The sequence below is a fragment of the Corvus brachyrhynchos genome, unplaced genomic scaffold, assembly GCF_000691975.1.
Source record: "Corvus brachyrhynchos isolate BGI_N302 unplaced genomic scaffold, ASM69197v1 scaffold279, whole genome shotgun sequence".
NCBI lineage: Eukaryota > Metazoa > Chordata > Aves > Passeriformes > Corvidae > Corvus > Corvus brachyrhynchos.
Window position 1 is genome coordinate 4,455,741 of NW_008246060.1, and position 24,193 is coordinate 4,479,933.

Sequence of the window (24,193 nt, forward strand, 5' to 3'; positions counted from 1 at the left end):
CGCGTGCAGGCCCGGGGCGAGCCGCCCGCGGTGCCACGGGCTCGGGGGCAGCCTGGCACGGCGGGCCCGGCGCCGGGAGCGCCCCGGTGCCGGCTCTGCGGTGGTTTGTGCGTCCTTTAATTCGATGTTCGGGGAGACGCACCTGCAGGTGCGTTGGGAGCAGCTGCTGCGAGCCCCGGTCGCAGAGGTCTTGTAGCGTGAGGTTTCGTATCTCGAAGGTTTTAATCTCCGAAAAGGAGAAGCAGCAAAAGCACCCAGTGTGTGTTTGTTCAAAGACAACAGTTTAAAAAAAAGAATAGTAACGGTGGAAAAGAATTATAATGGTGGCATTTCTATTTTAGCAGTGATCTGTTGAGATTCATACCAAGGGGATGTTCTGTACGTTGTGGTGATTTCACTTTAATGACACTGAGACTTTGCTTTCGTCACCCAGAGCCTGCTGTTCACTTCACGTTCTGTCAAATGTACTTTGGCACACAATGAAACGTAGGCAACCTCAGCCTTTAACTTTGAGCTGGAGGAGGTCGAGCTGTTTATCTTCAGTTTAAGAAAGCAAAACTGCATGGGAACTTTATGCTGTAGCAGAGCGTTAGTGTCCAGGCCAGACAACAAATTAAGGTAAGGATTGTCGATCTGGTACTCCGTCTGGTATGCTGTGTAAAGATGTAAAGCACTTTTCAGGGGAATCGGTGCAACATGAAGGGTTAGAACTCTGTGTTCATAACAGGTTTGTTCTTGGTGTCTGTGGGCTTCGAGCCTCGATTTGGTGTGGAATAGAATTTTTTGTTATGAAGGTATTAAAAGTGAAGTGAAGTTGGATCTAAGTTCTCATTGTTTTATGTTTTTCAATTGAGAGCCACTTCACGTATTCACTGAGACTTTAGTAAATTCCTCTCTTCTGGAGAAATATACAAAAGTCTTGGGTTAGCTGGAGGAAGTAAATATTTACATTGTTTGCTGATAATGAATGAAATCGGCAAGATTTTTTTCTCATGTATGTAATGATCACATAACTTGAAATTCTCTGGGGCCATTTTGAAATACATGCCTCCAAGCTGAAGAGGTGATGGCCTAACAAATGGAACATGAGTAGAAACCAGCTACCTAAATGTCAGCCAAGGATCTATGTGAATATACAACTTAGACTAGAAAAGTTGTTTTTGGAGTTGAGGTTTAATTTCTGCTCATGGATAGTACTTTTCATTATAGAAATATCATTGTTTGGGCTCTAAAAACTGCCCAGTATTGTCTTTTAATTGTAAAGCTGTTGAAACTGTAGAAGTAGTCTCAATTAACATAATGATCTCATTTAATGTATTGTTATACTAATGAGTAATCCTGTTTAATGGAACTGTTCGTGTAAAAGCTCAATGAAGTAAAATCCATTACTTTTGGACCTGATCATCCTTTAAGAGGGATTGGTTATTTGGAATAAACCAGTTAGTAGGAACTGTTGGCACGGGCTCTTTAGATAAAAAGCCATCATGCCATCAATGTTGAGATGAACATTGCTCGCCTGCAATCTTTAGAAAGTGTGGATCTCTCAAAATGGAAAAGAGATGAAGGAATATAAGATTACAGAAAGTAATATGATAAAATATATCAACAGTGGTTTTGGTGTTCTCTTTTAGCCACCATTCGCTGTAAACAGCAGCACCATCTTCTTAATTAGAAGCTTTCAGGCAGGGTTAAGTTCCATGCCAACAGGGATGCTAAGGAGATCAAAATACTAATGGTGCTTTTGATAATTAGGTTTAAAATCCTGTATTGTGTTTCGGTTGGAGCAATAAAAACAGATTATGTAAATCTCTGGATACCTGCACGCGTGTATGTTACAGTAAAATCCCAACAGCACTGAATAATTGTCCCAAAGTTGAAGTTTGGCTAGTCAGGAAAGGTCTTTGCATTTCTTCATAGCTCTGGGACACACACCCCAGCTCACTCTTAAACTGCTACCAAGTAGGTGCGTTTTGGAAGACATTCTGAGAATGTTGTTTTCTCCTTATCAAAAGTAATTTGATTTGCAGAGATGTGGACTTTGCTCAGTAGCCATTCTCTGTTCTCAAAGGAGGATTCAGCTGTGGCAGTTCTGCTGACAATATCCTATAGGAATTGAAGAAAGTCTCCTCAGGGTGGGGGTTTTTGCTTATCCCTGGTCACATGGGGCACTGGTGTCGCAAGTTCTTGCTAAAATGCTGTTTTCACTGCAGAGTGTTGGGTTTTTCATGAGCACTTAGTCTGCTCTGAGTTGAGGTCCTGCTCTGCAGAGTGCATTTTAATGGCCTTTATTGAAGAAGTACTGGCAATGCCGGCAATGTCCTCGCTGCAAGGAGGCTTGGCTTCTTAGCCAGAGGGAATGGATGATAAGGATTTACATTGATGAGGTGACTGAACAACTTACGGATCAGGAATAACCCTTAAATTGCAAATAATTTCTGTATTTATTCCCTGAAGCCAAAGAAATTCTGTGCTTTTAGGCTAATCAGCGCAGATGGCTTGTGACACACACAGCACAAGGGAAGCATCCCGGGAGAACTGAATGTCCCAGCTTCTCTTTACTCAATAATATGTCTACTTTAGGCTGGAGATTCAAAAATCTCTTCTAGATAGATGCAGAGTTTATCACTACAGTGTGGGTTTGGATGATACTTCAATACACATTCTTTTTGTAAATTGTATTAAAGATAGGCTTTACTTAAATGGATTTTTTTTCTGGTTTCATATGTTAAAGTCATTACACAGCCACATTGATACATATTTTTGATGAGTTCAGGGATGCTGTGGCTTTTGAGTAACCTTCATCTCAGTAAGACAGACTTATATAGGTAGAAACTTGGCAAGGCCCAGGCTGCTGCTGTCGGTAGCAGGAGCCTTGAGGAGAGGAGCACAATCTGTCAACCTGCGTAGCCTCTCTATCAGTAAACAGATAAAAACAGAAAAAAATCTTTCTCTGTAAATCATTTAATCATGAAAGCTTTCTGAAATGGTAATTTGTGTAAGTATAGCTTTACTATGACTACATTGAGATCCCAATTAAGCAAAACAAATGATACATATCTCCTTCCTGTAAGTTTGAATAAAATACAACATAGATGACTGAGTCTGAAAATGATCATGTGACAAACTGTCACTGGTAACTGAAAATTGCATCTCAGTTTCTTGGAGAATCTTGGTTTTTTTTTTTTCCCCTTCAGTTGCAAACCTCTCAGGATATAACAAATATCTGTGTCTTCCACGTTGTAGGAAACTGACCTTGATAAGTACATTCAGATATAGCTGTTGGTGTGTCAGAAAGCTGGTAGGAAAACACAAAACATGCGTTAAAATACCGGAGGTTGCCAGTCTGTTGTCAAAAACATGTTGGCATTTGTTATGCTGTGGCAAACCTGCAAAGTTGTTTGGTACTCAAACATTTTTAGAGAGTTTGGTTTTGAGACTGGGAACTGATATATAGCTGTGGAATTGTAGACTGAAGCTGCGTTGAGTCCAGCGCTAATGAAATGAAACTCAGTAGCCAGAAAGTGATACTTTGAAGATGTGGTTTACAAATAAGAAAGATTAGCTGAAAGCTGTAATACACCAGTGTATGGCTGCAGTATTTTTGATCAAGGGTGGATGTTAAAGAGAAGTCAAACTTCAAATAATACAGTATCTTCTTGAAAGCACATAGATATGAAACAAACTGGTGTGTTTGGTAGCAAGGAGAGAAGGTGTCAGTAGCCTCTTCTGGCAATGTAGGGAGTTTAGAGGTAGTTTTAGTAGTTTTCCCTGGGAATCTGTGCAAGACAATGAAATAACCTTGAAAGAATTGTTGCTGGGGCTCTGGAACTCCTTGCTTAAGGCAGTCAGGGATGCAAAAACTTTGGGGGCTCAAGGATAGGTTATGCAAAATAGTGGACAAGAGATCTGTGGAGGGTTCCTAAACAAACTGCATCAGATTTAAGAAATTCTGTGAATTGAAAGCAGTTGAAGGTTAAGGAAGTCACATTCTGTGTTTGCCCTGATCATCCCTTCCCTGGTGCATTTTTATTTTAAGGCAGCCACAGGAGATAATGGGATTTTTGTATTCTTTACCTCTAAAATAAAATTGACTGGCGGACCTATATGGAGAATTGAATCTGGGCAGTGAGGTGCCATGATCCACACACAGTGAAATGCCATGATTTACATAATATTTCCAGCTTATCCAGGATTCACTGTCTGTCTCTGATGATAGCAGTGTTAAGGATTTTCTTTGTCAGTCCTTTTTCTAGTATTTTCTTTCAATCCAGCAGTGGCTGACTTAACAATGTGATTTTTTTTTTAAGGTGCATAGCAATGTGCTGACATGTTCTTGTCTCAAGATCACGATCTGTGAAAAACTGAACTATATTGAAACAGCATTGGCAATATATGTAAAAGAAAATCTCAGAACTACTTTTTTCTACCTTTCTTCTGCTTCAGCTTGTCTAATCTTGCTCAGTTATCACGTGTGAACCTCTTCAGGCTTATTGAAGATATCCCAGTAGCAGCGAGTCTATGAATCAAATGCCATCTCTTCCTATTATCTCTGCTTGCCATTCAGCTTAACCTATAACTAGAATTCTTACTCGGGCAGCAGGAGAAAGAAAAAATGAAAGAATGAGTGTATGTGGCTGGAGGGGGGAAAAAAGCAACTTCCGTATTGGTTGGAAGCACAGCCTCATTGAAGATTTAAACCCATGGAAATTCTTAATCTTAAAATACTCACATAGATAAACTGTTCATCAGCAGTTCAGACAGGAAGTATTGGTTCTGTTATTAGTCATTATGTAATCATTGCAAAATACGTACTGAAAAATACATTTATACCACTGTAAGAGGGCTCTAGCTCAAGACAGCTCAGTGTTTTTACATGGAGAACATGCATCAGTTGAATAAGCAAACTAGAGGAGTAGGATGGACAGCATGGCAGTCTAAAAAGGGATATTTCCAGTTATAATTAGTTGTATACCACGTTTCACTTAGCTTTCAGCCTGCCTGTTCTTATCAGCAAGAAAATCCTGCTCCAGCTAACATGCAATACTATGTAAGAAGTAGAAAACAGTAACTGGTAACCAGCTCTTTGTTACTGAGTCAATGGTGAAGTAAATCTTTCCTAGAACAGTTAGAGATGGGAATGGTGTGTTTGAATCACTTGGTGACAGTGGATAGTGCTGAGCAAAAAGGGTTATTCCTCTGGTTTTAAGTGAAATATTTGCCGGAGAACAGCAGGTAATTCCTACTGGTTTGCAGTAGGACATTGCTTTTGAGACAGATGCAATCTTTCTGGATTTATTCTTACAGACAGATTAAGTTACCAATGTGAAATGCTGTTGCTGAAGGACTAATAGCATCAGCACGAGCAGGGGCCTGTTTCTGCTGTCAGTTGCTTTGATGCTGACATAATCACAAATTTTTTTAAGGAGAGATCGAGATCTGACATTTCACTGGTAGAAAGCTTTAATTCTAGACTGCAACTGATGTTTGGGATTTTTCGGTCAATCTTAGACACAGCATAAAATTTAATTTGCCTTTATGATGTAAACAGTGATGCTACTTTTAAAACTCTTCAGAAAGGCAGGTTTCTGGTTATCTGCTGCCTTATTAGTCATGTAAGAATGCCAAAAAATTACCTGTTTGAGAAACCTTGGAAAAAAGACTCTGGTGGGAGAATCCCCAGCATCTATTGCACACAAGCATATGCACAATTATGGCTTATCTTCCAGGACAGAAATCTTGCTAAATGCAAGGAAATGTTAAGGCAACATAGGAACCTAGATATAAACGTGCTTTATAGTCACAGTACCTTAGTTTGGGGTTGTTTTTGGGAGGCGGTGCTGGTGAATAATTAACAGGTTTTGGCTTCTTTGCAGCTGTGTGACTTTGTCTTCAGGCTGCAGGGCAAGAGAACTGTAAGGCAGGCAGACAGTGTCTGTCTTTTCTTACTTCAGTTTTCCTCCTTTCTGTTTGTTATACCTGCAAATTTGGTAACAGTTTTAAGTATCATCAAAGAGAGGAGCAAGTAAAGGCTCTTCGTTTCTCCAACAAAGATGTTGAAAACAATGCATCTTTTGCAGTTTAAGACCTATTAAGCAACCCTAGTGAAGAAGCTTGACTTGCTCACTGGGGGCGAATCTCTTGGGTTGGTTCAGTTCACAGGAGCCTGTTCCTTGCGTAACATATCAAGTGAAGTAATCCACGTAATTGAATTCCTTCTAGCAGGGGTGTTTCTGCTCTGGAGCCAGATATATTGCTCCTGATTATGTTAATTGTTTCTGATACATGGCAATACATCCCTCCCACCTCTTGCAGTGTTCTTGGGGTCAGCACTTGTAGTGCTTTTATCATCAGGGCCTTGTGTTGTTTGGATGTCCAGTGAACTCCACTATGTTCTGGTTCTTGTGTTTTGGAGTTGGAGTTTGGAGTATGCAGACTAGCATAGACGAGCCTGTTGTTCATATCTGCTGCAGGTACAGGCTGGACATTGCTTGCTCAGGTTTAACAGGATCTGCTGAAGAAAGGAATTGATGACTTCTTCTAAGAGGATGCATCAGATGAATAGCAGCTTCAGAGAGGAGTCGTGCATCTCCAGGGCTTTATTCCAATTTCTAGCTGACCTCTGTCCCTGACAACAGTTAGGCTGTCACCATAATGCAGGAAAGAGTAACTGTCATTGCATTTCATGTCTCATTTATGAACAACCCATAATAACCTGCATTAACACTTAAGAGGAACATGAAATTGCACTGGCAAGTCTTCCTTCCTTTTCACAGACCCTGATACTCTCTTTCACTGAGAATAATTTATCTATCCCCCAGTTACTTCCATCTTCTTTTTTTTGTGCTAAAGCTGCTCCTTGCTGCAGCTGGCTAAACATCTGGACCTTGGCTGCTTTCCACCTTGTTAGTTGTGTAAGAATGCCAAAAATCAGGGCAACTTTACTTGTTTGAGAAACAGGTGTTTAGCAAAGGTCTTTCTTGTAGGTAAAATATGCATAACTTTTTTTTCAATAAAATCTAAAGGGGCTTGTGATAGCCCATACCCTGTTTTGTTTCAATGTTTTGGTAAGGTTTGGTGTAAAAATTTGGAGTTGAAAAATGTATAGTTTCTGTTTTACTAATATGAAATACACAACTGGGCAACAATTACAAAGCATCCATGTCTGGGCAGATAGCACTTAGCCCTTTTTTGCTTCCTTGAGGTGCCTGATGCTCTGTGGAACAGCATTAATGGCAAAGTGAATTGCCAGTGTGGCCCTGAGGGATGCAAAGGGAGTTTTTGATTCTGGAAGCATTGTGGTAGCTTTCTTCTACAAAATAGAGCTGCATTTCCCTATTTCTTTTTCTCCAGTAAGTGCTTATGTCCTCTTGTCTTATCAAACATTAAGGATTCTGATGAATCACAAGAATGCTTTTAGAGATGGCATGGGATGTCATATTTTCTGCTGTATTGACTAAAGATATTGCTCAGTGTTAAAAATCCAGAAACTCGAATCTCTTTATGATGTATTTCTTGCTTCCTTCTCGCTTTATCTCTATTCATTGTTATGTTCTGCTGATATTCTTTGACCTAGTATGTTTTGACCGTAAAATTGAGCACAAGAGCAGCTTGGATAACTGGTTTGCTTGGTGTTTGATAGATCAACCCTTAAAAGGGGCTAGAACCTCGTAAATGTGAAGGAGGAAAAATAGAAAAGGACATATCTCTAAGCTGTCTTGAGATCTGAAAACAGAATCCCACAACTTGGGACACAGAAAAGCAAGGTGATTTCAGAAAAATAGAATAATAAGCATTCACCATCTTGGAATTGCCCACTATACTTCCTGACTATGTTGCTTCACAAGGCAGTGTGAGGGCAGCTGGTGTTAATCAGAGCAGTTTGGACACAGGAAAGGGAGAGAGGCTGAAATTCATGGATGCCTTCATAAAGCATTGGGAATTGATTCAAGAACAGGTGTCTTGGAGAAACTGAAGACAGGAGAAGGAAGGCAGGCTTGGAGGAATTTACTGCAGAGCTGATAAATCTTACTGGATCTTGGAGTGGAGGGAGAGAAGGCGTTTTTGGCTAAACTGAAACCAGTCTGTGCAGAGGAAACAACACAAAAACTTGTAAATACTCAAGGTTCAGTCTTGAAGCCATCAGAATTTCTGGTTGCATTCTGATTCATTTGAGTTCATACAGCACGCACAGTTTCCTCAGGATTCGTGGTCTTTAATTCCCCGGGGCTTGTCATGCTCAGAGCAGGTGTTTGCCAGCTGGATCTCTTGCGTGTTTCTTGTATTCTGTTAAGCTCCCATGGTCCTCTTAAAGCTGAAAATTGACTTGCAGCCGTGCTGCCCATCTTGCAATGTTCTTAAGTGCGTGCTAAAGAAGTCTTTTGCTGCTTCTGTTGCAGGGGCCTCCCAGATTATTCCCTGGTGACATTCAATGCCTCCCTACATTGGTGAAAATAAGCTATTTTCACGTAACTGCTCTAATGCATTTTTAATTACATCTTTAAGAAAAATAGATCTTAAGTTGTGTTTGTTTCACCACAAATCAGTGGTGAAAAGATCTGCATAATATTTGTCCTGAAAAACAAATAAATAACCAGCAGCTGCAGTGTTAAAACCCAGAGGTGTAAGAGGTGATTTATAAGCTGTGCACAGGACAGAGCTGAAATACACGTGCACTTTCATTCCTGTGAATGAAGCACAGATCTGAAACTGTTGGCATGGCGATAGATCTGCAGAGGGGAATTGCTCTGGCCTGGCACCAGTCTGTCAGATGTGTTTCATCCATCAGCTGGGTATTCTGCACTGCTGTGACAATAGGAGGGGAACTTGGTCCCATTCAGGAATCTGGAACTGGAAAATGCTGTTATCTTCCTGGTGGCAGGGATTATAGGGATGGCAGTATTTTCAGGTGCTTAAACTTTCAAATGGATGAATCTTTAACCTGTCTTCTTCTGTAGGATAGAGTCTCAGATGCAAAGCTAGACTTTGCTGAGAAGTTAATGTATAGGAAACTGCCTTCCTGGTGGAGCTGAAAAAAGCTGTGAATGAAATAAGAGTGAATGTTGTGCTTGCCACTAACAGTGCAGCATTTTGTCTAGGTGTAAATAATCCTGTAGAGAAAGTACCAAGGAGGGCAAGAATGAATATCCTTTTGCTTATCACCAGGATCTTGAATATCCTTGAAGGTAAGGATGTAGCAGCTTTTCAGTTAATTCAGATTTTACTTCAGAGAGGGTCTGTGGATTTTAACTCCTTTTCCCTGGATCATTATGTAAGGCTAGGCTCTTTATAATTAGCTTAATTCCCGATTAGGCTTGTGTGCACTAGATAATGAATTTCCCAAGGCAAAGAATATAAAACTTGTTTGCCCAAATGTCAGTTTTTAAAAATTCCATAGATTGCTTGTCTAAAAATACTTTGAATTTCTTTATAGTACAGCAGGCTACAATTTAAATTGTATTGAACCTGAATCTTCTGGGATGCAGAAATCATACTCTAACTTGTAGGTACAGTGCTGCTTGATAAGGGAGTTTCATTGTTAGGCTAGTATAATCTTTCCTAGTATACATATTTAAAGATTAAGAATGTTTTAGAGAACTTAATAAGAAAATTCCTCATTTTCTGGGAAACATCTGCCAGACACAATGCTGTTAAGTTTTAGTGGTTTTTTTGATGACATTGTATTTCAATGAAACAAATGTAACCTGGACTTGAGAAGATGGCACAGTAGTTACAGTTAAGTGGCTAATAAAATACAGACAAGTATTGTTTGTCTTTTAATTTAATTATCTGAAGTGTTCTAAGCTATCAGCATAGTTTTCTTGAAGATAATGTGTTGTCGAAAGGATAAATGAGCAAGAGCCCTTCCTACTGGGAGCTGAAAGGTCTCCTTTCCACGTTTAATTTGCAGCACTTGGTGGAGGATTAAAGTAATCTAATTAATGGCCTCGTTTACATTTTGCAGTTACCTAAGAGATGGTAGACAGATGCGAAAAGGGAATTATCCATAAAGCATGCAAGTTAAATTAGCAGCTTTCTAATTTAACTTTTTCAGTTTGGATGATTTTTTCACAAGACTTGCCTTTTCTTTAGAGTTGCGTTATCTTCTGAGGGATCTGCAGTACTTCACAAGACTTGCCTTTTCTAGAGTTGCGTTATCTTCTGAGGGATCTGCAGTATGATGCTTGCTGGGAATGAATTCATCAGCATGGTAAAGGCCATTTTTTATTAATGGAGTTATTAAAAAAAAAAGGTATGCTTTATTGTATGTAGTTGACATGAAGTAAATAGCAACTTTGATGTTGCTATTAAAGCCTGATAATATTTTCCTGTGCAAGGTATGCAGGTGCACTGTGGGCAAGAAGTCTGACCTGAGACACTTCAATCCACATGCAGGCGGGTGTCATATGTAGTGAATGTTCTTCTGGTCCCAGGCGGAAACAGTTGTGTCCTTCTTTGCACACCTGGGGTAGGCGGGTGTCATATGTAGTGAATGAAATGTTCTGCTGGTCCCAGGGGGAAACAGTTGTGTCCTTCTTTGCACACCTGGGGTGAGGGTTGTGCCTCTGGTGCACAAGAATTCACTGAGTATTTGAAAAGTCGGGATTTGTGTATTTCAAAATGGACATGCACACACCAGTTGCAGAATGTGGATTCTGATGTTTTCACAAGTTAGGAGCCCCTAAAAGCCCTGTCTTCAGTACCTTTCTCTTTCTGTCTTTGTAATGTAGATCTGCTTCCAGAAGATACTGCTCTGGGACATCCTATTCACTGACAAATCCTAAGGGTATTTCAATTTGCATGAATTTAATGCCACTTCGATTTTATCTTTGACTTTACCTTCCGTTTTATCTAAGTGTTTTTAAACTAAGCGTTCCTTAGTGAGGTCTTGCAGCTTGGGGAGTGACTCACTTTAGGGTAATGCTTGGTGTGGTTACACAAGATATTTTCTGTACTTTGAGTAAGTAGAACTTTTAAATTCACTTACTGACACTGACCTTATGCAACTGTTGCACTGTACTTCAGGTCTTGTACATGAATAAGATGATGTCCAAAATAGACTACAGTGTCTATAAAAAGAAGAAACAGTGACTAGGAATGTGAATCTTGATTTGGGGATGTCAATTAGGTCTGGGAACAAAAAATGTTGTGGTGAGATGCATGATGTGTGGTTATTTCCTACATTTTACGCATTAGGGAAACTGAAAAAAATCTCAAAAAATGAGCTTTTAATCAGATGTTACATTATAGTTTCTGCAGGTTTACGTTGCTGACCACAGGTTTGTGCTATGTCATATTTATGGCTTTTTTAAAAATATTAAATCTTACATTTATTGGTTAATAATTGTAACGCAGTTGAAAGGTTCAGTTTGTTACTCAAAATGGGTAAATGGAAAAAAAAAAATCATCCAACCCCTTTTCAAGTTTATTTTCTAGATTACGAAAGGAAAACAAAACCAAGATGGTTTACGTAGAGAATGAAAGCTGGGGGATGGAGCTGTGATCTGAAGCATATTACTGCCAAATAACTGCTGTGACTCTGGAGTTCCCAAAATGTGTCTGGGTTACTTTTTATCAGCATGGTGGAGTTAGGCACAGACATGCAGGAAGCCTATAGCTGCAAATGTATAGAAAACTATATGGTTCAATGTGTGGTTGATTCAGGTTTAATGTTGTTTTATTTTATTTTTCTTTCTTAGATTCAAGCACCCTTTAAGGACCAATGTACCCAATAGCTCATGGAAGAAAAAAATCAAACCAGGACATCCTTGGTTTCCAGGCTACCGAAATATGGAACGAAAACTTTAGGGAGTGTTTTGCAACCTATGCCAAACGGGACAGCTGTGAACTTAGCAGGGAGTAATGGTGGCAAAAATTTTGGCAAGCACAATGGCACTGTTGGAATGTCTTCCTTTGCTTTCAACTGGAAAAAATCAAATAAATATCAGCTTAACGATCAGAATGGGAGGGAAGCCAACTCCAAACGCAACTGTAATGAAAAATTAATTGATTCTGAGAAACATTTTCAATCTCAAGGAGCATTGGGCAATGATGAGCTCAGGGTGGGTTTGAACAGGACTGCTTCAGTTGTGTCAAAAGCAGCAAAGCAAACCAATATGTTTGTATCTTCTACTGAGGAATTGAACCCAAAGTCTATACCTGGACTCTCTAGTTCAGCTAAATTCACCAAAGGTACCCTGTCAGGAAGGACATACTCTGGACTCAGTGCTCCAAGATCAAATCTGAATGGATTTTATGGAAATCGGCCGGTGGTAGGTTTGCAGAGACCTAGAGCTAATTCCAGTACCACAAGGACAAGTTCAGGAGAAAGCCTGGCACAATCCACAGACAACAGCAAGGCTTTCTCCTGTGACAAAATGGTAAGATCACAAAGTTTTTCACATTCCATTCAGAATTCTTTCCTTCCCACTGCATCTCTAACCAGGTCACATTCCTTTAATAAAGCTGTGGATCTTACAAGGCCTTATCATAGTCAAAATCTTGCTGCCAGGACGTCGCAGAGGTCTACTCTGCTGTCAAGAAATGCATGTCAGTTGGATGTACCCAATGGCAATGAACCGATGAAGTATGGATTTACCAGACCGTACTCGGCTATGTCAGCTCCTTGTTCCAAGAAACCCCCGCTGTCAAATGGATCTGGGTCAGCACCTTCCTATGGATACAGATTTAGTCGGCCCTCTCTGCTGAAGCCTACCAGGCAGCGGTTTGCTGGGAATACTGGTGTGGATGGCAGCAAAAGCGCGGCTCTGGACACACGCGTCGTGGAGAACGTGGATATTTCAGCAAACATCAATAGAGCCGTGGATAAAAACAGTATTCTAGAGAGCAGTGCTCAAAGAACAGAACCTGGTGAGGGCCTGTATGAAAGTCTGGGAAAACATGGGTCAAAAGTCATGTGTATGAGCGATGATGGAGATGAGATCTCTATATCTTCTTTGTCATCCTCGGAGAAAAACGATCTGAGTGAAGACTTCAGTGATGATTTCATAGATATAGAAGATGCAAACAGACCTGTACAAATCCAGCAGAAGGAGAGCTGCCTTCAGGAATTAGAGCATGGGAGCAGAACGTCCATCGAGCCGTTCACATCTCTCAAGGAAGGTGGAGGATCTTGCTGTAATGCTGATGACTGGCTTGATATAAATGTGTCTGGTAAATACCTTTCTTCTGTTCTGTTTGAAATTTTAGGTGCTAAATCAAAATTCTAAATCAAAATGACACTAATTAAGTTACTGAATGTAATTGCCCATTGCTTGTGCATTTTTTCAGAGTGGAACTTGGCTCTATGCTGGTGTATTTGTTTGCTTATGCCTTTTCTGCATAATAGTTTTTTCCCAAGCATTACTTTGAAGAGCTCTTTGTGATAAAAATGAAGGTGACCTCCTTTAAACACATTTGTGGTGTGGTTGTGGGATTTCTCATATCCTTTCTTTGCCATTCATTTTCTGGGTTGGTGATATTTTAAGAAAATTTCACCTCGTGCTCCCTCCACCTCTGTAGGCAGAGAACAGCTGTAACTGCTTCTAAGTAGTGGAAATAAGTGTAGGATGTGTAATTAAATGAGTTCAATTATAAACAGGATTGTTACTGGGTTTTTTTGGTTTTTTTCTGATGCATATTGATTCTTTAAACATTAGTTGAAGACACAAGAAGATGCTTTTGAAAGCCACATTTTCAAGTCTTTGATGGGCTTCTCATGACAAAAGCTTGTTTGAGAGATGTTGCAATTGAAAGATGAGATCCAAAGGATATATTTTTGGACCCACCTTCTAATATGTTAAAGAGATGCAGATTTCTAGAAAGTAGCTTCCACGGTGGGTGAATTAGGGCAGTGTAAATGGTTAGCAAAGATGTAGGTTGGAAGATTCCTTAGTTGTAGCTGCCAAACCACCTTGAGCTTTTCCCCCTTCTGGGATGAGGGAGCAGTACTGTAGAAGGCTTTCCGGTCTTTGCTGGAGCTGTACTGTAACAGAAAGTTAGCACACCAGTAGCAGGCATTTCAGTTTTTATTTGTGGAATATTGGATTGGTTTTGGAATCTTAACCGTTGCTGTTTTCTTTAAGCAGTGGATGACAACAGTGAAAGCACAAAACACACTACTGAGAATGTCATCTCTTCAGAGATGAACTACAGAGCTGGCTCCTCCTTTGAGCTTTCTCCGTCTGACAGCTCTGACGGCACATACATGTGGGATGAAGAGGGGCTGGAACCTATAGGAAGTGTCCATCCGTGTGGAAGTTACGACTCTTCAGAAATGAACAGCATAGTATGTATTTCTGTGCATAACCTGCATAATTAGTGTGGAGTGTATTGCTTATTAAGTATATTTTTTAAATATTAGTGCCTTTTTTTTTATTTGATAATTCTTTCCTCTGTTGTTGATGGCTTTGTGAAACTTCTTGTTTAGGAACTCCTGTTTCGGGACAGGTGACCTTGATTAGGCTGTTTGCACACATTTTTTTTCTTTCCTTATTCTGAAGCCAGGACAGAACAGATCCTTCCTTACACAGTCTCATAGAAGTGCTCACAAAGAATAAAGGGATTTGATTTCTGCAAAGGATAAGTTCAATACCTCCTACTAACCTCTAAACGTAGGAGTGAAAAGCCAGAAGATAGCTGTTGCCTGTGTGGCTTCTTGCCTTTCTTGTTTCTGTGCTTTGTGCTCATAGGGCCCTCGTGAGCTGGAGCTGATTTTTGGTTTCTCAGTTTGTTCAAGCATAGAATCTTTGAGGCAGAGAGCTGGCTGTAGCTCACTAGCAGGGCTCTTCATACATCTTCTGTGGGATACACAAGATGCAGCACAGCCTTTTTCTTGCTGCTAAACTCAAACTGATCTGCAAGAAACATCATTCAGTGTGAGGAGTGGATGGAGAGTTGTTGCCATGCTGTGATCCTCCATCTGAGATCAGGGAGCCAACCTTGGGATTTCAGTGGGCCTGAAGAAAATTATGTCTATCCTGTTCATATTCCTTTATCTGCACAGACTTCTGAATTAAACAACTTTTTTATTAGTATGATGTTAACAACCAGAACATCTAACAAAACCAATTTGGTTTAATCAATTGTAATGCTTCATGTGTTTAAGGTGTGTTAGGTACTGTGTCACCACTGCCAATTTAGTATGTAGATACCACTTTCAGACTTGGGCACAGATACCTAATTATATTCTTTGTGTGTAACTAAATATGAACTCTGGATCTATTTTCAGCTGCTTGTGGTATTGTTTGCTCTCTGTCTTAAATTATAATGTTGGGATATAGTGCATGAAAGAGTTTAGCAGTGGTTATTAACTTTTTGTGGCAATCGTGGCCAGCTTGGAAAAGCTGTTAGAGATTTTTGTAGTATGAGTTTTGTAGCTTTATTGATGTTTATGGGGAAAAACCCAAGTTTAATGTAGGCCACTACAGAAACAAACATTCTTGTCCCCAGACACATGCATGCACATGCCAGGAAAAGAGGGAAGTTTTTAAGCTTTGTCCTTGGTAAGTTTTAAATATATCTTGATACATACTCTGAAATGTAACAAACAAAGGGAAGACACTTCTATTACCGTGCTTTTGGACTGTATATCTGGGTTTTGATACATGTAGCCCCTGTCAATTAATTTGTGCATGTGTATGAGTTGATACTGAATCAATGTGCTGATTGACAGAAGCTGTTGTAAGCCATGTGAAGCAGAGGTACTTTAGAAGTCTTTGATATTCTTGTTCACTATTTTGGTTTATTTCTTTCTTTATTGAAAGTAAATAGCTTTTAGAGAGGGGTTAAAAATGGAAGAACGTACTACTAGTTTTTGGGGAAGTGGAGAAAGGAGGAGATTGTAAGACTTGATGTTGAATCTAGAAAATTGTGTTGCTTCCACCCATTTTGATTTTTATCCTGTTAATGCTTTTCCAGAATTTCAGTGCTTACTCTACTGTGACTTTTATCTGAATGAGAAAAGCATCAATAGCACATTTTATTTTTTCAAGGCAGAAATGTATTTTCAGTAGCTTGAGTTTTAAGGGGGAAATGTAGCTCTGAAGTGTTGAACTGCCTCTTTGTAGTGGGATTTGTTTTGGTTTTTTTCCTGTACTTGTTGGTTTTGGTAGAAACTATGACATATTTGATTTCTTTAGCCTAAAGATTAAACAGTGATCTTTTGTAATCTGAAGATGCAGAAGAATTTCTGATGCAGTTTTTCATTATTTCTGAAAAATTGTGCTCTTGAGCAGGTTACTGTAAGCTTTTGTTCCATGTTTTTCCTTTTCTCTGCAAGCAAGGAGTATAAAGACAAAAAAGTGAAGGCATTGAGAATAATTATTGTGATTAGTCAACACGTCAGATGTTTTGATTGCTGGGAGATACGTGATCAAATTATGCAGTTTCTATCCTCTAGTGTGGTGAGTTAAAAGCAGTTCCTATCTGTGTGTCAAAATCCAATTGATGAGAGTCAGATTTAAGAATTTGGAGTGCTTGGGCTAATGCCAGCCTGCCTGCCTCTTGGATTTAGTATTTCCAGGCCAGTCACCAAAGCTGTAGTTCTGGAGTTCCCGTGGCATCAGGCTGGGGTGAGTAGAAGCACTGCAGCTGAGTAGCAATTCAGGGAACTGTGTGGTGAGTAACTGGTCATGTTTAGTGCACAATTCGCCTTCTTCTTCCTCATTTCCATCCTGCTGTTGTTTTGTTAGTGTTCTAAGCTGTATCCTTCTTAGTATCAACAAATACTAAATGCTAAATGCTTTTCCTAAGCTTTTCCATAGATGGCAGTGCAGCTCTCGTTGGGTAATCTTAGATTAGGAGTGTTTGGACCATCTTTGAAAGGGGGATTTTAACTGGGCTTCTAAAATGCGAACCAGCACAGGAAGGCAACAGAAGGAACTTGTTGGCCCCTGAAGTTTGCTGTTCCTTTTTGGGGAGCAGAAAAGCCAGTATCTTTGCTATTCTCAGTACATCTTTGTTATAAAGACATGAGGGCAAAGAATAAAATAAATTTGGCCTCTTTTAATATAGTTCTTCTGTTGTTCTTCACTAACTAAGTGAACAGCTATAGAGAAAATGTGCAATCCAGTGCTGGGGTTTTAAGAGTTGTACAAATCTATATAATATCATAAGGGGGACTGTGGTGGTTTAACAAAACCTGGTGTTTATAGGCAGAGGAAAAAAAAAAAGGAAAAAAAGAAGAGCTGCCTGAAAGGTGGAAATAAGTGAATAGTTTTTTGTGGTGCCTGGCGCTTAACTGGCATCAAACCATGACAGGGACTTAGAACTTGGTAGGAAATGTGTGGGGTTTTGTAAGGATGAAAATATTTTTTTTGTCTAATTGCATAACACAAAATGCCTTATTCCACTATCCCTGTTGTTGTTCCATTTCCAGCTTTGAAGTCAACAAATCACTTGGGTCGCTTTCTAAGTGCTGAACTCCTTTCAAATTTCTAAGCACTGATTTTGTTGGGGTTCTTTATACTCTTTTCAACAGCTGATCTTTGCTGCTGGGTACCAAGCCACTGGTGCTGTTTCTGCTCAGCTCTGTGTGAGCTGGCTGATGCTTAGCAGAGCAGCTGATGGCTCTGTAAATTAGCAACAAGGGCAATATTTATCTATAGGTGCTCTCACATGATTTTAGCTGTGCTGTTTGCTCCTGCCCTGCGTTTCAGTTGCTGACCGTGATGCCCAGTTCCTTTACTGTTTCATGGCAGAAAGCTGCTCAGCAGTGTGAGGTACAACTCCTGATTGTAGTTTAGTATATCAGCCTTGCTAGATTTTTGTTTTCATTAATTTTTGTCTGAAAATACTGTTCACCATATGTGTAAGCAGTGTAGCCTCAGGCGTCCTGACTGCAGTCTCATGGCTCCTTTGCTTGCCCTCTCTTCTTGTAGCAAGGTTTGAGGTGTTCTCTCTTCTCCAGTGCATTAAATAGACACTTGAGAAACAGAAGTTCTAATATGTGTTTGTTCAGAGTGAAGTTTTGAATATTTTTGTCAAGTCCAAGTCCTTGTTTACACTGAGAAGGGTAGATAGCACAGCTGTTATTGTTCTGAGGTATCTGCTTGTTTTTAAAGGTGCTACAATATTCTAGTGCTCAAAGTCTGCAAGAAGTAAAACTTTAAACTGAAAACATTCCAGTAATTTCAGCTTCCTTCTGTAATATTCTCAAGAGAACAAGTTGTTGTGGTGTGATTTGGGTTTTTTTCGTTTCTTTTAAAACAATTTCATTTGGGTCAATAGGTTTGGACAGGAAGCTTTCAGAGTGTTCCCTGTACTATCAGATCAAGTTCTCTACCCCTTTTTCCTGTAGGCTCCAGTAGCAATGTGAATCTTTCTGCTGTGTTAATTTTTCCTGGAGTAAATAAAGCCAGTATTTTTGGGTATATGCAGAGTGAGCATCAATGTAATTATAAGGGCATGGGATTAAGGAATAATAATTGAAATCTGGCTTGAAGAGACAGATGGGTTTTAACAGCTTTGCTGAGAATTTAATTGCTCTTGGGATGAAATCTGGATCTCATTGGAATGAATGAATTTGACACATGGCCAGAATTTTAGCCTGAGTATGAAACACTTAGGTTTTTCTCTTCTTCCAGGCAATTTGTGAAATCTTGTAAGATTTTTGTTGTTGTTCTTCGTTATAGTTTTCCCCTTTGTGACTGGAACTTGGGAAAGGGCAGGTCTGAATTAGTTTTTGAGACTGGTCAGAATGCTTCTGGGTCCTGAAGCATTGGTACTCAGTGAAATATGCTCTACTTCTTAGAGAAAACAAACTTGCTGAAATAGAATTGTTTAATTCAGTCATTAATGTCTTTCAGTAATTTAGTTATTTACAAGTAATTTAGAGTTAATTACCTTAAATTTTTTTGGTAATTCACTTCTCAGAATGACTTTATAGTAAGGTTTAAATTGCCAGTTTGATTTCTCAAATGAGTAATTTATTAATGTGAATTCAGACTTGTAATATGTGTAGTTCTAATACATTTGTTTTCTTAGAGTGAAGTGTTCTTGGTGTTGTCTTCTACCCATCTTCCTTTCTTTGGCTGAACTTTCTTTTCGGTATGTTAATGCCAAAACACTGCCTCTTGTTCTATGAGAAGCCGGGCTTTTTAAATTTTGGGACATTTGGTTACAGCTGTAATGAAAATAGAAGTGCAAGTAATGTAAAAGTATGTAATCTTTTCTCAAACTTCTTTTTTTGCTATAATTTTCTAGAAGAGTAGTCATGAGATGAGCCCTTCAGGTGAAAGCTAGTTACAAGAAGCACATATTAAAAGTCTTTCATCTAATGAGCCAGTTGAAATTTAGTTCTTTTTTTCTTTTCATCTTGCAAAGAACAATGAAGACCTTTCTCAAAGCAGTGAACAGCATTATAAGACACATACTTATTGAGAGGCTGTACTCAGATGAACAGTGTTGACTTACTGCATTTCCTCCTTTCTTAGAATACAAAAGGTGAAGTTAATACAGAGAATTAATTGCATTTTGTGCTCCCATGATGCTTCATAGAAGTAATTTGTGTACTTCAGTTGAGCACTTCTTGAAGTAAGGTCTGAGTTTGTTCTGTGCCTGAGAGCAAAGGATTATTTCACCTTAGTCAGTGTCATTTTGACTAGAATTCATTATGACATTAATAAATACAGATTTAAAATTTTGTTTGTGGTTAGAGATTTTTTTATTTATTTCTTTTGCTAGTGAATGTGGTACAGTGAGAACTGGTGACACTACTAGATGCCCAGTACCTAGTGAGGGTGCAAGATTGAAAGGAGAGAAGACATTATTCTTGTGGCATAATTAATTAAGAAAGTATAATTGTCCTAGTCTTGGGGAATCTTTTTATATACCTATATTGGGGTAATTTGGATTTTTGAAGTAGCTGTTGCCTGTTTGCAGCCTACCAAGCCTGTAAAGCTTTGGAGATTTTAGTCTTTCCTGCAGCTGCCAAGTTCATCTGGGCACTGTTGTGAAGAGCAGGACCATGGAGGAGGAAACTGGGTAACCTCTCCCTGTAGATGTGTGAGTGGATACCACGATTCATCGGTGTGGCAGAGGAATGAGACTCTGAAAATGTGCCCAAGACTGTAGTGCCAGTGGAGGAGGAGGTAATTTTATCTGCTCAGGAGGTATTCAAACAAACCAAGGTAAACGCACTTCAGAAATCACCGGGTGGAGGTGTGTATGGGCAGTGCTGGAAATCCTTAGTGGCAGATACTCCTCACTGGGTGTGGATGCAGTGTACAAAGTGTTTGTGAACCTCCTGGGAGTGACTGAGAGCAAACCCAGAGAGCGTCAGATACTTTTCAATTTGTGTTGTCCCTCCTTCAACATTTCCCTTCATGCCCAACATAGTGGAGAACACTTCTTATGGATAGAGAGCACACAGCATCACTAATGAGGAATGGCAGCATGGAGTTCTGTTTTCTGCTTCTGCTGAGAGAATTTTCATTATTTGCCTTTATCACCAGAGAAATTCTGTCCTGTAGGACAAATGGAATAATTCATTGGTCCTTCACACTCCTTTACCTGAAAGCCTGACTTCTGGGTTAGGTCAGTATTTCTCTTGGCAAGAGATACCACATTAGCACAGGAAGTCTTCTCTGAGATTTTAGCTTTTACTGATGCATTCTAGGAAATGGCAAACAATGTGTGAATTTTTACTTGGGATACAGAAGGATTCCTTGGAAATACATGATCTGGGAAGCTGCCATTTCTGTGGTCAAACTTCCTGCTCAGGTATATATAGTGATTCTGGGATTGGAATCGAATACATGTGTCAGCCTTGGCAGCTCTTTTTCATTGGAAGCTGCTTATTGGAAGTTGCTGTAGTTGGTAACTTCCATTTAAGCTCCTAAGTTCATGTCCAAGTTCCAAGCTCTTTTGTCCCAACATGTCCATGTCATGTTCCAGAATCTGACGAAAATTATTCTGATTTACTTAAATTGTACTATTCTAGCTTCATAATTTTCATTTTTCCAATAATACAAGTATAAACATCTGTGGCATTTGTTTTTCATCTTCTTAATTTCTAAGAAGCCAATGCCTAAAAAGTTATGTTTGGAAAACCACTAGACTGCTTGGTTCTGATTTCAAATCCTCAAAAGTCAGTGTCACCTTTTTGCCTTTAATCTTCATTATGAACAGATAATATTTGTGAACACACTAAACATGACTAAAGTAATGGGAGAACATCCTTGATTAATATGTCCAGAATTTGTAGTAAAAAACTCCAACTGCTGTGAAAAATTCAGTCTATATTGTTGCTTGTCAATACAGAACTAAGAGCACAAACTCATTTCAGTGTGTTCTGTCAGCTCCTCAGCCATTCCTTTGGTGGAGTTTGCTGGCAGGCAGTTTTCTGCTCATGGCAGAGAAAGGAAATGTCATGAAATTAGAGACTGATTTTAGAGTGAAAGTAGCCACCATCTACTGTCCCACCTCTGCTCCAGTCTTCAGCTTCAGAGTTTAGCTATAATAGCAAGGCAAGGGGGTGAGAAACTGAATTACTTAATGAGATGGCCCTTCTGTCTGTCCTGTCTGATGTAGGTGTCCCTGTTGTCAAACATTAAGAGGTTATATGACTGTATTACAGTTCACAAACCTCTTGTGATGCTGGTTTGAGAGGCATGACATTTTGTGAACAACCTTTCATGGCAAATTACCTTTTTTCCTGTGGGATGGGAAAGCTTACATGCCTTTGAGAGCTGCTTCCTTCAGACCTGACACAGTAAATCTTCTCATGCTGTTTTGGCTGGTAAAACCAAGTAGGGCAACTTCACTTGTGCTTACGTGTTCTGTTTATGGCATCCATTAATTGTGCCTTTGGATTTGTGTGGTGAAGAGAGGGAGGGAGCGCAGCAGCTGCTGTGGTGTGTGTGAAATATGAGAGCAAACACTGGTGGAACTTAGCACTTGGTTTATTTCATAGGCTGTGAGGGACGTTTTCTGTATGAGCTGGTAACTGCATATCCATGTGTGAGCTGGTTTTGAGGTTTTATGCTCTTGGTTCATGCTGTTAAAATGTATCAGGGTAATGTGGCATAAATACATTTCTGCAGCAGTACAGTAAGTGAGGGAATCCTTCCGCTGTTGTTAGCAGCTCATGTAGAGATTGGTCAAAATAGAATCACCCCAAAGTAGTTTGGAGGTATTTGAGGATTGTTTTGGTTTTTATTAGAAACAAGTGTATTAAGCTGGCTGTGTAAGAGTAGAACACATTAATGCTGGATAATGTGTCATATTCAGGTTACTTCAAAAGTCTCTCTAGGTAGAATTAAAACTCTTGCACAGAGGAAACAACTGAGCTCCTGGTACAGCCATGCCCGTGCTGTTCCTCTGAGGTTATTGTTTGGTTCCTTTCTCAGCTGGGAATTACTGGAAGCCTCCATATTTTCCTTAAACCAAACACTGCATGTTTAATACAAGTGCAAGTCAGTGGAGTGAGAATCATTCACAATTATTTCTACCTGTTAAGAGTAGCTATAGCAATTACATATTGCTTAATAGTGTAAAATGCCCCATTGTTGGTTAAGTAAACTATAAAAGCAGTGCTGGACCTCTGGTATTGGTAGCCTTCTCGTGCAAAGAGACTGGAAGCAGTGAGTAGGAAGGACTGCTTCTCCTCCTCCTCTGTCACTATTTATGATCACTGCTGACCATGTTCTGTGATTGTGCTTAAAAGTAAACAGGAAACTCTCTACTTAAAAGCACCAGCCCATTTAAAAAAAAAATAGGAAATCTTAAATTTTGCTGTAATTCTGTAGAAGGGTGGTTCTGCAGCTTCCCCCCATTCAGCTTTCCTCATTGGTGGAGGCTAGATGGTGGTCAAAGAATGCTGCTTGAGGTGCTGTGTGTTTGAAAGTGCTGTTGCTTATGAATTGGTGAAGTCTCAACAGAATGGCTAATATTTCTGGTTTTCTTTTATCATTGTGTTACCGAATTTCAGTTTTTTTACAGTCTGATGTCTGATTTTATATTAAAAAGAAATTTTTAAAAAGAGCAAGTATAGATCCTTCAGATACAGCATGTAGTAACTTAAGCTAATAATGAATTCCTCTATACCTTCAGTAGATCTAGGTAGAACATGCAGTGCCTCTGTAAAAATGTTTTCAGGAATAGTAAATCTTTATTTAAGACCGTTTGATTTAACAGTTAAACAAAAAATGTTTTGGATTTTCAAAACCAAGTTCTTGTTACATTTGTTGTCACAGCAACCTTCAGTTACGGAGCATGGGCAAAATTACAAAATACTTGTTTGGCTGTTTGGCTTAATTATCTTTAATGTGACTTGCAGAGTGTACTCCTTTCCTGTCCTGTCTTTGGTAACCTGCAGAGTTCTATCCCACCTCTTCCCTGGGTGGTTTTCTCTGTTTTAAGGACTTCATTTACAGTGGGCTTTTCTCTTCATCCCTGTAGTACACTATGTGCTTTTCCTCTCTGTGTTTTCTGCCTTCACTTAAGAGTTCTGTTCAGTTCCTAAATAAAGTTGCCTTTCTGGAGACTTCCTATTTCTTTATTTATCCCTATCTCAGATGTTGTCAAATGCTGAAAATAGCATTGAAAAAGACACTGGAGGTTTCCCTCTTTTCTTCTGTCAGCCTTGAATTGTGTTTGACTTAGGCAGTTATCCTTTTGCTGCCCTTCAGATGACTGATTTACCCAGTCTGTTTTGTGTTTATTTTTAAAAGCCACTTCCTTTTTTCATTCCTCGAGCACCTGAAATGATGGTTTGTTAGTTTCTGTGCTACTCTCAAATGCTTTGCCTGAGTTTTATGGCCAGGTTCACAGTCCTGTAGTTCTCTCCCTTCACTCACACTTACCTTCTACTGTGGTCTTTTCTCATCCTCATCAGAAGCAGGACCTAAGTCACTAAATCAGTAATAAAAACAATTATTTTCCTTTAGCTGTCTGCTTCCTAGAGGTGGAACAAATGAGTGAGGTCTGAGGTTGTGAGTTGTTCCTAGTACTCACCACCATCAGTTCATGACTCCCTCAAAGCAATTGCTTTTCCAGCAAAATATCCTAACTTGGCATTGATAGTTTGAGCTCAGACTCTTCTCAATTCTGGTAACACTCTCTGAAATTAATTGTTCGAGGGCTGTTTATCTGGAATTGCTTTGTTTTTTTGCACTAACCTCAATGCCTGCCTTCTTCCTTTGTCTTTTAATTCCACTGTAATATACATTGTGTTATAAACTTCCACTGGTCAACA

General features: G+C 39.5%; 1 protein-coding gene across 5 annotated transcripts in view; it reads left to right on the forward strand.

Annotated features, from left to right (window-relative positions):
* The first annotated feature begins 413 nt into the window (after nucleotides 1–413).
* The window catches only part of CCSER2 (coiled-coil serine rich protein 2), a 61,154-nt gene continuing 37,374 nt past the window's right edge, over nucleotides 414–24,193 (forward strand). For 2 of the 5 annotated variants that reach the window (XM_017746328.1, XM_017746327.1), the window contains exons 1-3: nucleotides 414–618; nucleotides 11,697–13,170; nucleotides 14,082–14,284. In XM_017746328.1, the coding sequence (XP_017601817.1) occupies nucleotides 11,736–13,170; nucleotides 14,082–14,284 (1,638 nt within the window). In that variant the 5' untranslated portion in view covers nucleotides 414–618; nucleotides 11,697–11,735. The remainder of the gene's footprint in view (nucleotides 619–11,696; nucleotides 13,171–14,081; nucleotides 14,285–24,193) is intronic. The other 3 variants (XM_017746329.1, XM_017746325.1, XM_017746326.1) reach the window with 3 other exon arrangements.